Source organism: Chiloscyllium plagiosum, chromosome 3 (assembly GCF_004010195.1).
Source record: "Chiloscyllium plagiosum isolate BGI_BamShark_2017 chromosome 3, ASM401019v2, whole genome shotgun sequence".
NCBI classification, from domain to species: domain Eukaryota; kingdom Metazoa; phylum Chordata; class Chondrichthyes; order Orectolobiformes; family Hemiscylliidae; genus Chiloscyllium; species Chiloscyllium plagiosum.
Window position 1 is genome coordinate 62973405 of NC_057712.1, and position 12490 is coordinate 62985894.

General features: G+C 39.6%; 1 protein-coding gene across 1 annotated transcript in view; it reads left to right on the top strand.

Moving 5' to 3' along the window:
- Window positions 1-12490, top strand: part of LOC122539853 (adhesion G protein-coupled receptor F5-like) — a 92225-nt gene that overhangs the window by 47282 nt on the left and 32453 nt on the right. Inside the window, exons 7-8 of the mRNA XM_043674974.1 lie at window positions 1030-1088; window positions 6704-6831. Of these exons, the coding sequence (XP_043530909.1) occupies window positions 1030-1088; window positions 6704-6831 (187 nt within the window). The remainder of the gene's footprint in view (window positions 1-1029; window positions 1089-6703; window positions 6832-12490) is intronic.

Below are 12490 nucleotides of genomic sequence, written 5' to 3' on the forward strand. Positions count from 1 at the left end.
TGTTTACATAATGCAAGTTTTAATTGGCTATTATAATGGAACACAATAGCCAAGTTATTATGCAACTGGTCTCTATGAGATGGATCAAAACCCCATCTGGTTTATTAATGTCCTTTTAATAGAGGAAATTACTGCCCTTGCCTCATCTGGCTGACATGAATCGAGACACAACAAAATAATTGATTTAAATGCTTTTTGAAATGGTTTAGCAAAACAAAAAACCTTAAGTTATATTGAAGAAATACTTTTTGGGACAATTGCGGACAAGTCATAAAACCTGACCTTGTCAGTGATGCAAACATCCTGTGAATGAATGAATAAAAGCAAAGTTTAGGGTCTTTGTGGCACAGGTAGTTATGTCTTTATTTGAGACTGGAGGCATAGATTCAAGTCCTACCTGCACCAGAGGTGTGTTTTAACATCTCTGAACAGGTTGTTTAGAAAATATAAAACCAAAATTTCATTAAGATGTTGCTGCTGTTACATTAGCTTCACAAAAAAAAAGCATTGTCCACTATATCATTGACATTCATGGAATAAGGTGAAGTTCAAATGAAGATGCAAATTAATCTCACCACAAAGAGTTAAATATACGTTCAGCTGCTCTGTTAACGGTGTGTTAAATATTAATTACTGTCAATCAACCTCTTTAGCTCTGAAACGTAACCATTGCAAGTGTGAAATATTATTCCTTTCGATTTTATCTGTTGTCAAAGCTTTTAAAACTTTGAAGTTTTGTATTTACTCATTTGGTTAATTGACGGTTTTCCTCATTGAGCTGAAAGGAAATTGCACTGTCTGCAAGCCAGCAAAAACTTTAAAAACTTAAATATATAAGCACAAATCTAATGGACTGTTGATATAGTAACATAGCCAGTTATGTCAAGTTTTCTGTCACAGTATTGTTGATTATTGATATGAAAGTATTTCATTTTATTTTCCTGTATAATTAATATAGTTTGTCATTCTTATGTTTATAAATTTATTTTTAGAATGTCATTTTTCTAAAATTTATTTTTGTTTGTCTAGCTGGAAGTCAGCTTCCAAAGTGTGCGTCCTGATGCTATCGTGAATATTCTAGGTTTCACGTAAGTGGAATTTTTTGAGGCAAAACTTTTTCAGTCACATTTTATTCTTAAAGTTTACTAAATAAAGAGTTTCTTATATGTATTTTAGATAGAGAGAGAGAGATGGAAAATGACATCTGAAGTAAAAAAAACATTTACAGATAAATTTTTATTTTGAAAATTAAGGTGTAATTTTTCATTTTTATCACCATTGCCTGAGCCTCAAATATCTGCTATGCAACTAAGAAAAAACTTAAAGTGACTTGCTTTATAAATTAGCCATAGAGGTTTTTTTAGGAGGTTTCGAAAGAGGTTCTTAGGATATGATAATGTTGTGATACATTTGAGATGCGATTTTAGATAGTACTCACAGGTAGTGGTCACAGGTTTGGAAAGTGCTATCTCAGGAGCCTTGGTGAATTTCTGCCAAGCATTTTGTAGATGAAACGAATTGCTGCTAATAAGCATCAATAGTGGAGAGAGTGAATGTTGTCAATGTAATGCATATAAAATGTTTTAAATTATAATGATGGGAGCATATTTATAATAATTCTTACAGGTAGGCACGCCCTGTAGATTCTAGGAACAGCAAGTGCTGTCAGTGAGGTGGGCAAGATATGTTTAAGACATGGGCAGAATTTTTCAATTTGCTAAATATCACACACGCACACACACAAGCATGCTTGCTTCCGCGCTCTTTCTCTCTCTCTCTCTCACTGAATCAAGCCAGAAGCCACCAACTAGACACAGGCTAGCAGCTTTTCCCTCCTAACGTCAGCTGGTCAAGGCCTACACCCTGGGGTATCCAGTGATCAGAGGCAAAGGCAGGGCCTGGATTTCACTGTTCACTTACTTGCACAGTGTAGCTGAAAAGGCATTAGAAAATAAGACGTAACTGCTACATAGAAAGAATATGCCTAAGATCAGGCGAAACACAAGTGTGTCCATGAAGGAGGCAGCAAATTACACCATGTCAAAACTGCTGAAAAAGAAATCCTCTAACACAAAAGCGAGCCATCTCCCTGAAGTAGTATAATGCATGAAGACAATTATTATATTGGAGGATTATGCTACAATTAGCATAATATGTCTTAACAAAGAAGGCATGCATTCAAGATATTGCCAATATTCTACTGGTTATTATGCACCTGTTGGTATAACTGAACAAGTTGCAATTGTTTTCACAACTTATAAGAGCCATGCTAATAACAGTATAAAGACTCATCCACCTGTTATAAAGGAGTGACAACACCCAGATATACTAATTGCACACAAGCATCACAATTTTTTTGTATGATAGAGATCCATGATCTGATTGTAGTAGAACTACTGGGTGTAAGGACCTAAAAATTGTGACAATCCAGAAATCAATAAATTACCAGTTCTCGTGTTGTTGAACAAAGAGACCTTGGAGTGCAGGTTCATAGCTCCTTGAAAGTAAAGTCGCAGGTAGATAGGATAGTGAACAAGGCATTTGGTATGCTTTCTTTATTGGTCAGAGTTTTGAGGATAGGAGTTGGGAGGCAATGCTGCAGCTGTACAGGACATTGGTTAGGCCACTGTTGGAAAATTGTGTGCAATTCTGCTCTCCTTCCTAACGGAAGGATGTTATGAAACTTGAAAGGGTTCAGAAAAGATTTACAAGAATATTGCCAGGGTTGTAGGATTGAGCTACAGAGAAAGGCTAAAGAGGCTGGGACTGTTTTCCCTGGAGTGTCAGACACTGAGGGGTGACCTTATAGAGGTTTATAAAATCATTAGGGGCACGAATAGGACAAATAGACAAAGTCTTTTCCCTGGAGTGGGAGAGTCCAGAACTGGAGAGTGCAGGCTTAGGGTGAGAGGGAAAAGATATAAAAGAGATTTAAGGGACAATCCTTTTCACACAGAGGGTGATATGTGTGTGTGGAATGAGATGCCAGAGGAAGTAGTGGAGGCTGGTACAATTGCAACATTTGAAAGGCATCTGGATGGGTATATGATTAGGAAGGGTTTAGAGGGGTATGGGCCAAGTGCTGGCAAATGGGACTAGATTGGGTTAGGATATCTGGTCAGCATGTACGAGTTGGACCAAAGGGTCTGTTTCCGTGCTGTACACCTCTATGACTTCAGAAGGCAAAGCCAAGAATGGCACATTGAGCCAAAGAAAGACTTTACAGCTAAAGTACCCAGAGAGGCTAATGCTATGTGGAGTTCTAGGGGAGGTATCCTAATCTGAATGATGACACAATGCCTACAATTGGAAATTCATAGACTCAATGTGTATTAGAGCATGGAAGGAGACCCATCATGTCTATGGCAGTCATCAGTGCCAAGTCATCATGTACCTATTCACTCTCATCTCATTTCTCAGCACTTGGCGAGTGGACTTGTATGATATGAGTTTTTGAGTGTTCATGTAAATACTTCTTTAAATGTTGTTTTTGTTCCTGTTTCTGTCACCCATTCAGGTGGTGAGTTCCAGATACTCAACACCCTCTGGGAGATTTTTCTTTCCTTAAATTCTTTCTAAACTATTTACCCCTTACATTAATCTGTGCCCTTGATTATTGACCTCTTCACAAGATAGAAAGGTTCCTTGCTATTTGACCTATTTATACCTGAAGAGCTTCATGAAGGTTACCATTAAAGGACCCTTCTTCTCACGTCTTCCTTTGCCTGAGGTATGGTGACCCTCATGTTTAATCATCGCTAGTTGTCTCTCTCTCTCTCTCTGTCTCTCTCTTTCTCTCTGTCCAATGAGAGAGATGGTCCCTTAGGACTATGGTGAATTTACTTTTTTTCCCCATTGTAATAAAACCTAGTCCCCTCTCAGCTTTCTATGCTCCAAGGAAAACAACTCCAGCCTAACTAATCTCTGTTCACAGCTAAAATGCTCTGGCTCAGGGAATATCCCAGTGAATTTCCTCTGCGCACCACCATCCAGTGTAGGCACATCCTTCCTATAGTGTGGTGACCAGAACTGCATATTGTCCCTCTGTGGCCTAACTGACATCCTATATAGATTCATCATAACCTCCTTTCTCTTCTACTCTATGCCTTGACTAATAAAGAAAAGTATTCCACAAGCTTTTTTAACCACTTTATGTGCCTGTCCTGTTGTCTTCAATGATCCATTGGCATGCATACTGAGGTCCCTCTGCTCCTCTGTACTTGTCAGGATCCTGTCATTCATCACGTACTCCTTTGCTTAATTAGTATTCCAAAAGGTCATCATCTCACACTGTTCAGGATTAATTCTATTTGCCACATTTTGCCCATTTGATCTGCCTGGTTATAACCTTCAGAAGTTAGAATCTCCACCTTGGAAGTTACCTGACCACCAATTTCTGTGTCACTGTGAATTTACTGATCAAACTTCTCACATTCAAATCTAGATCAATACAACAAGCATGAGGAACTCAGCTTTGTATCCTATGGTACACCACTGGATACAGGCTTCTAGCCATGAAAACGACCGTCGACCTGTACCCCTGTCTCCAGCCACTGAGCTGATTTCGGATCCAAATTGCACCGGAATGTATAGGCTTTTACCTTCGTGATCAGTTTCCCATGTGAGACCTTGTCAAAAAGCCTCACTGAAGTCCACATAGACAACATCAACTATATTATCCTCAGCTAGACATCTGGTCACCTCTCGAAAAATTCAATCAAATTTGTTAGACCTGATGTCCCGCAAATATAGCAATGGTGATGATTTTTTGTTAGTCTTTGCTCCTCCATATTACCCTTCAGAATTTGTTCCAAACTTTTCTTTACCACCAGTGTTAGACTTGGTGGCCTATTTGTAAAACCCTTCTTGAAAAATGGTACCACATTAAATGTCCTCCAATCCTCTAGCACCTTTTCTGTGGCCAGAGAGGAATTAAATATTTATATCAAAGGCCTTTCCATCTCCTCCCTTGCCTCCTACAACAGCCTGGGAAGTATCTCATCTGGGTTTACAAAATTGTCCAATTTCAAGCCTGCTAAAACCATTAATATCTCCTCACTCTTAATGCTTACTTGTTTTAGTTTATCACAGTCCTACTCTCTGATTTCTACAGCTGCAGTTCTGTTCTTTATTGTGAATACAGATGCAAACTACTAATTGGAAATCTTAATCTTCTGATTCAGCATGCAGATTACCACTTTGGTTTATTGTGGGCCCTATTCTTTTTCTGGCTATCATCTTGTTACGAACATATTTATGAAAGACCGTTGGATTTTCCTTTACTTAAGCTGCCAGTAGTTTTTTCAAGCCCCCTCTTTGCACTCCTATTTTCTTTTAGTTACCTTTTTCTATACTCTTGTTGTTATTTTAGTCCTGGATAGCTACCCTTAAACTTTCCATTTTTTCCTTGTCCAACCCTGTATATTCAACAACATCTAGTGTTCATTGGATTTGTTGCCACCTCACTAGGAACATGTTGCCCCTGTACCTCCAGTATTTCCACTATTCTTTGAAAGATTCACACTCACACCAATTCTCCCTTGTTTGCTGCATCTACAGTAAATGCCACCAATTTACAGGGCATCTCCAGACTGTCAACATTTGATTGGGTTCACAACAACCTTTTAAACATGGTACTGGTGCCAGGAATCCATGGATATCCTAGCAATAGTTAGTACTTCCACCTATAGCAAATTGGAGAGTAGGATGAATGGGGTGTTATAGCAGCATCAGGCAAATTTACAAAGGTAGTAAAAAAAATTCACTTGGCATCACACAGACAAAACTTTTATGAACTTGCTAAAAATGTCACGTTGTCAATTTTTGGTAAGATTCAGTCCATTAACTTTGCTTCTCTCTCACTGTATAGTGTGAGGATCTGATCATCGAGAACAAATTAACTGGCTGTCAAGTATCTCCTTTATAGCACAATACAATTCATACTTGGACTGAAACAGTTGAGGTTTTTTGTTACTTCCCTTAGTGTAAAGAATATTTCTGATCAGCAATTTCTTCTCCATCTTCCCGACAAGTACTGCTCAAGAGTTCTGCTTTCGGTGGATCTACCTAGTACTCTCCTCAGGCTGAGCTTTATCATAATGTGGGTGGACCACTGCCTTAAACTGGCAGCAGAGTATTGAATCTCTATCTCAGTCATGGTGGTGAGCTGTATCGGTGGCAATAGATTGTTGGGAATCAATCCCAGTACAGGTAGCCCATGGTTTCCACAAACCCAAAGAGAAAAAAAGTCAATGATGTTTTCCAAGATAATTCGGCAACAATTCCAGTAAAAGCCAAACTTTGTTCTTGTTTTAATTTGGCCTTCCTACCTGCTCTCCTGGATAGCAGGAATGAACAGGCTGGGATAAAAAACTCTGCAACTTGCATCAAATCTCAGAACATTCTCATGGGTATGGACAAATATATTACGTTTTCATCAAGGGATTCTCGATATGGCAAGGGAACTACTGAAGTTACTCCAAAGAACTGCTGCCACTTTGGTGGAAGATTGGTGAGTCTGTCAGACTGGTGAATCTCCAATTTCAAATTTGGAACCTTTGTTGAAGAGAATGCAGTGTTTATTTTAACCTTTCTTCAAACTATGTAAGATAAAGATAGAATTTCCCTTTTGTTTGTTTAGGTTAAATTACATTATTTAAAAAATGTCTGCGATAATTCTCTTTTTTTCACTTTATTAATTTAGAAATGGGAGTGTAATTATACTGTTTGAAGTAATCACCAATGCATCTTTAACTTCTGAGGAATTCGCCGCCAGTAGCGAACAATTGCAAAACAGGCTTCCTGCAGATTATAAAATTGAGTCTTTACCTTGTAAGTAGTCTTTCATGCAATATTTTGTGAAAAAGGGCTTGAAATTATAATTTATAGAAATAGATTACTTATTTCTTGTGGAAACAGAATGTTTATATTTGCGTTAGTGGATGTTAAAGCGAAGTGATAGAAGGGGTCTTTGACAAGAGTCACTTGCTTAGTGACTTACACAATGATGCCACACTTGGATTCTACCAGGGCCAATCAGCTCTTGACCTTATTGGTGCCTTAGTCCAAACATGGATGAAAATCTGGACTCTAGTACCAAGGTTGGAGAGACTGCCATTGACATCAAGGTAGCATTTGATCAAATATGACCAAGGAGTCTGAATAATATTGGAATCAAGGGAACATTTCTCTTCTGCTTAAAATCATATCACCATGGTGGTTGTGATTGTTGGGGGTCAAACATTTCAGTCTCGAAACATCACTGTACATGTTCCTCAGGGTAGTGTTTTAGGCCCAATTACCTTCAACTGCTTCATCAAATGCCTCTTTTCCGTGATAACATAAGAGGTGAGGACCCTGTCACATAACATTCCGCTTATTTGTGATGCCTCAGGTTCTGTAGCAGTACATGTTAATTTGCAGCAAAAGCTGGACAACATCCAGACCTGGCTGATAAGTGGCAAATCACATTTGCATCACATGAGTCCAAGGTAATGACTCCTCCAAGCACAGGAAGATCATTTCTAGACATGCAGTGGCATTATATTCAGTGAAACCTCCACTATCAACATCCTGACAGTTACTAGAAATTGAACCATTCTGAGAAACTGAACTGGAGCAGCTGTGTAAATACAACAGCTGCAAGTGCAAGTCAGAGGCTAGGAATTCTGTGGTGCGTAACACATTTCCTGACTATCTGAATTCTGACCACCATCGACAAGGCACATGTCAGGAGTATGATGGAATTAGCAAGTTTTGAGAAGATTTGTAGCTCAGTTTGGTAACTGAGATCCAAGTCAATGTGTTTGTTGATAGAGTTCTAGTTGGAATGCCATAGTGCTTTCATAGTGTTTACCACCCCACGATAAAAAGAACAGGAAATGACATCACCTAAGGAAATGACATCACCGACCCAAGGAAACCCAAACATATAAATAGAAAGTGGGCTACACCACCAGTGCTTCATCCAGAGGCTCACTGAAGATGTTACCTAGTATGGTGATGAAACATCTGAAAGTGAAGTTTCCAGCTCAGTGAGCAAATCTACATCCAGTATGATGGAATACTGCCAACTTATCTCTGTGACCACAGTTTCAACAAAACACCAGAAGCTGAACAGTATTGAAGGAAAAGCAGCCCAACTTGCTTGCCATCTCATCTATCTCCTCAACTAATGTACTCTCTCTGTTGCTTATATACAATTGGAGCTGTACGTCCCACCTAAAAGGCACATAGCAGCAAACTCTAGGGACTGAATTTGGGGAATTGATCATAGAAAATAAAGAAATGGTTGAGGCTTTGCAACAGATATTTAGTATTGGTTTCCATTGTAGAAGGCTTAGGAACCTTCCAAAGGTAATTGAACATCAGGAGGTGAAGGAAGGGTGGATTTAAAATAATCGCCATCAGCAGGGAAAAGGTGCTAATAAAATTGTTCAAGCTAATAGCTGACAAATCCCCAAGACCGGATCTTACATTGCTTAAAGACGTAAGATTGCAGATAGTACAAGTAACGGTTAGAATCTTTCAGTAGAATTCCTGAGATACCAAGATTCTTCAGGATCCCAGAGACTTGGCAAATAACAAAAGTAGTACCTTTAATTTAAGACAGAAAGGAGGAAATTATAGGCCATATAAATGAACATCTGTCATAGAGGAGTGCAAAAGAGATGAAAGCCGAATATTTACAAAATCAGAATGTGACCAGACAGAAGCAAGTTGGCTGAGTAAAAATAAATCATGCTTGACTAAAGTATTAGACTGTTTTTGAACAAGTACCATTCCTGAAAGGTACAACAAAAGGTTAATCAGGCTAGGCCTATCTACTGCAGTTTAAAAGAGAAGCGATTTTTATGTTTCAATGAATAGTAAGGTTTTGCATTATCAAACTGTGACTTATGGGTATCAGAAGGATCAGTATTTAGGCCCTCGCTGTTCACAATATATACCATGCTTTGGGACCAAATGTAATATTTACAAATGACTCAAAACTAAGTAGTGATGCGTGTCATGATGAAAATGTAAAATGTGATCCAGGCAGGCTTAGAATTGAAGTGGAATAAAATGAGATTGTACATTTTGGCCAGAAGAACATACGTGTAGAGTGTTTCTTAAATCGAGAGAGCTTTGGAAAGTGTTGATGTCAAGGGGACCTATGTTTTCTTGTCAATAAGTCACTGAAAGCTACTGTGTACTTTCTACTTACTGTGTACTAAACTAACAGGAAGGTTAAGGGAATAGTAGAATGGTAGTCTTTATCACATGTTAATGTGAACACAGGAATGGTGAAGTCTTGCTTCAGTTGTGTAGGAGTTTGGCTAGATCGCAGCTGGAGTACTGTGCATGTGTTTGGTATTCTTATCTCAAGAAAGGTATTATTGTAATTGAGGAAGTAAAATGATGGTTTGACAGATATATCCAGAATAGTTGACTGTCCTGTAAAGTGATTGGGCAAACTGAGCCTCTATTGCACAGAGTCAATCTCATTGAAACTTACAAAATATTTAAATTAGTATCCAAGGTAGATGCAGATACGATGTTTTCTTAAGATGGGGAGTTTAGAGTTAGGGGCACAATTTTAAACCAAAAGGGCTGCTATTTAGGAGAGAGATGAGGAGAAAGCTTTTACTCAGATGATTGCGAATCTTTGGAATTGTCTATCTCAAAGGCCTGCGAAATCGGAGTCTTGAGTTTATCTGAAGTAGTAGTTGATATGTTTTTGGTTATCAATGGTATAAAGATTTATGGAATAGTTGGGTAAAAGACATTGAAATGTTCCTCAGCCGTGACTGTATTAAACAGTGGGGCAGGTTTGACAGGCAAAATGGCTCCACCTATTCCTGATCCTATTTTCCTATCTTGAGAGATGAGACAGAGTGAGTATCTGAAGGATGTTTCTTCTTTTGGGGACACTAGATGATATGGGTGAAACATCAAACATCTTGCTTTTAAGGTAGAGATGAGTGCCTTTTTTTGTAGAGTTTTAGAGTAGTACAGCACAGAAACAGACCCCTTGGTTCAAGTTATTCACACTGACCAGACATCCCAATCTGACCTAGTTTCATTTTCAGCATTTGGCCCATATCCCACTAAATCCTTCCTATTTGTATATCTATTCGGAAGCTGAATCTATGTTGTAATTATACCCGCCTTTCCCACTTTTTCTGTCTGCTCATTCCACACAGGCATCACCCTCTTCAAGAAAAAGATTCTGCTCACGTTCTTTTTACATTTTTCCCTTCTCACCTTAAACCTATCGCTTCTAGTTTTGACTCCCACATCCTAGGAAAAACACCTTGGCTATGACTCTATCCATGCCCCTCATATTTTTATAAACCCATATAAGTTCACCCCTCAGCCTCTGATGCTTCTGGGAAAGGAACCCCAGCCTATTCACTCCCCCCCCACCCCCCGCCCCAGCATAAACCCATCAGTCCCATCAACATTCTTGTAAATCTTCTCTGCACCCTCTCAAGTTTAACAAGTTCATTCTTGTAGAAGGGCAACCAGAATTGTATGCAATATTCCAAAAGTGGCTTCACTAATTTTCTGTACAGCAGCAACATGACATCCCAACTCCTATACTCATTGTTTGACCAGCGAACGCAAGTGTGCCAAATGTCTTCTTCACTATCCTGTCTACCTGTGACTCAGCTTTCATGGAAATATGCACCTGCACCCTTTGGTCTCTTTGTTCAGCAACACTCCCCAGGCTCCTAACATTAACTATATATGACCTACCCTGGGTTTGCCTTACCAAAATGCAATACCTCACATCAATCTAAGTTAAACTCCATCTGCAACTCCTCAGCCCACCAGTCCATCTCAACAAGGTCTCATTGTATTCTGAGGTAATCTTCTTCACTGTCCACTGATTTTGGTGTCATCTGCAAACTTGCTAACCATACCTCTTTTATTCACACCTAAATCATTTATATAAATAACAAAAAGCACTGGACCCAGCACTGATCCTTGTGGCACATCACTGATCGCAAGCCTCTCGTCCATAAAAGAACCCTCCATCACCACCCTCTCTCTCTCACATTCAAGCCAATTTTGTATTCAGTTTGACAAGCCACTCCTTCCGCCTCCCCCGAATCCTATGTGACTTAACCTTACTAAACAGTCTGCCCTGCAGAATCTTGCTGAAAGCTTTGCTGATAAACAATGCCTGCCACTCTGCCCCCATTATTCTTCTTTGTCACCTCTTCACCTAGCTCAATCAAGTTAACCCTAACCCTAATCAAATTAGTGAGATACAATTTCCTACTCACAAAGCCATGCTGACTATCCCTAATCAGTCCTTGCCTTTCCAAATATATATAAATACTATCCCTCAGAATCATCTCCAACATCCCCACTGACTTAAGGCTCACTAGTCTACAGTTTCCTGGTTTTCCTTACAGCCTCTCTTAAATAATGGCACCACATTAGTTAACCTCCAGTCTTCTGGCACACCTCACCCATAGATATCAATGATACAAATATCTCAGCAAAGGGCCTAGCAATCTCTTTCCTAGCTTCCCACAAATTTCTGGAATAGACGTGATCAGGTCTCAGGGATTTATTTACTTTTATGCATTTTAAGACCTCCAGCACGTCCATTTGTATTGTGAACTCTTTTCAAGACATCACGATTTATCTCCCCAAATTCCCTACTTCCACATCCTTCTCCACAGTAAATCCTGATGCAAAATATTCCTTAATATCTCATTCATCTCCTGTGGTTCCACACATAGATGACCATGATGATCTTTAAGGGGCCCTATTCTCTCCCTAGTTACTCTTTTGTCCTTAATGTATTTATAGAATCACTTTAGATTCTCCTTAACTCTATTTGCTAAAGCTTTCTAATGTCCCCTTTTATCACTCCTGACTTCCCTCTTACGTATACTCCTACTGCCTTATACTCTTCCAGGGATTCATTCAGTCCCAGCTGTTTATACATGATGTATGCCTCCTTTTTCTTGACTAGAGCCTCAATATCTCGAGTCCCCACACCTACCAGCCTTGCCCTTCACACTAACAGGAACATACTGTCTATGAACTCCCATTATCTCATTCTTAAATGCCTCCCACTTCCCAACCATCACTTTATCTGCAAACAGCCTCCACAAATCAACTTTTGAATATTCCTGCCTCCTCTTGCAACATGTTTGAGGTGAGGGATGCCATGGACGTCCCTGCTGAAAACACTTGCAGGAAGTGCACCCATCTCCAGCTCCTCCAAGACCGTGTTAGGGAACTGGAGCTGGAGTTGGATGAACTTAGGATCATTCGGGAGGCAGAGGGGGTCATAGATCGGAGCTTTAGGGAAGTAGTAACTCCAAAGATGGCAGATAGATGGGTGACAGTGAGGGGGACTGGGAGGAAGCAGCCAGTGAAGGGACCCCGTGCGGCCGTTCCCCTCAAGAACAAGTATACCGTTTTGGATACTTGTGGGGGGGATGACTTACCAGGGGTAAGTAACGGGGCTCAGGCCCCTGGCACG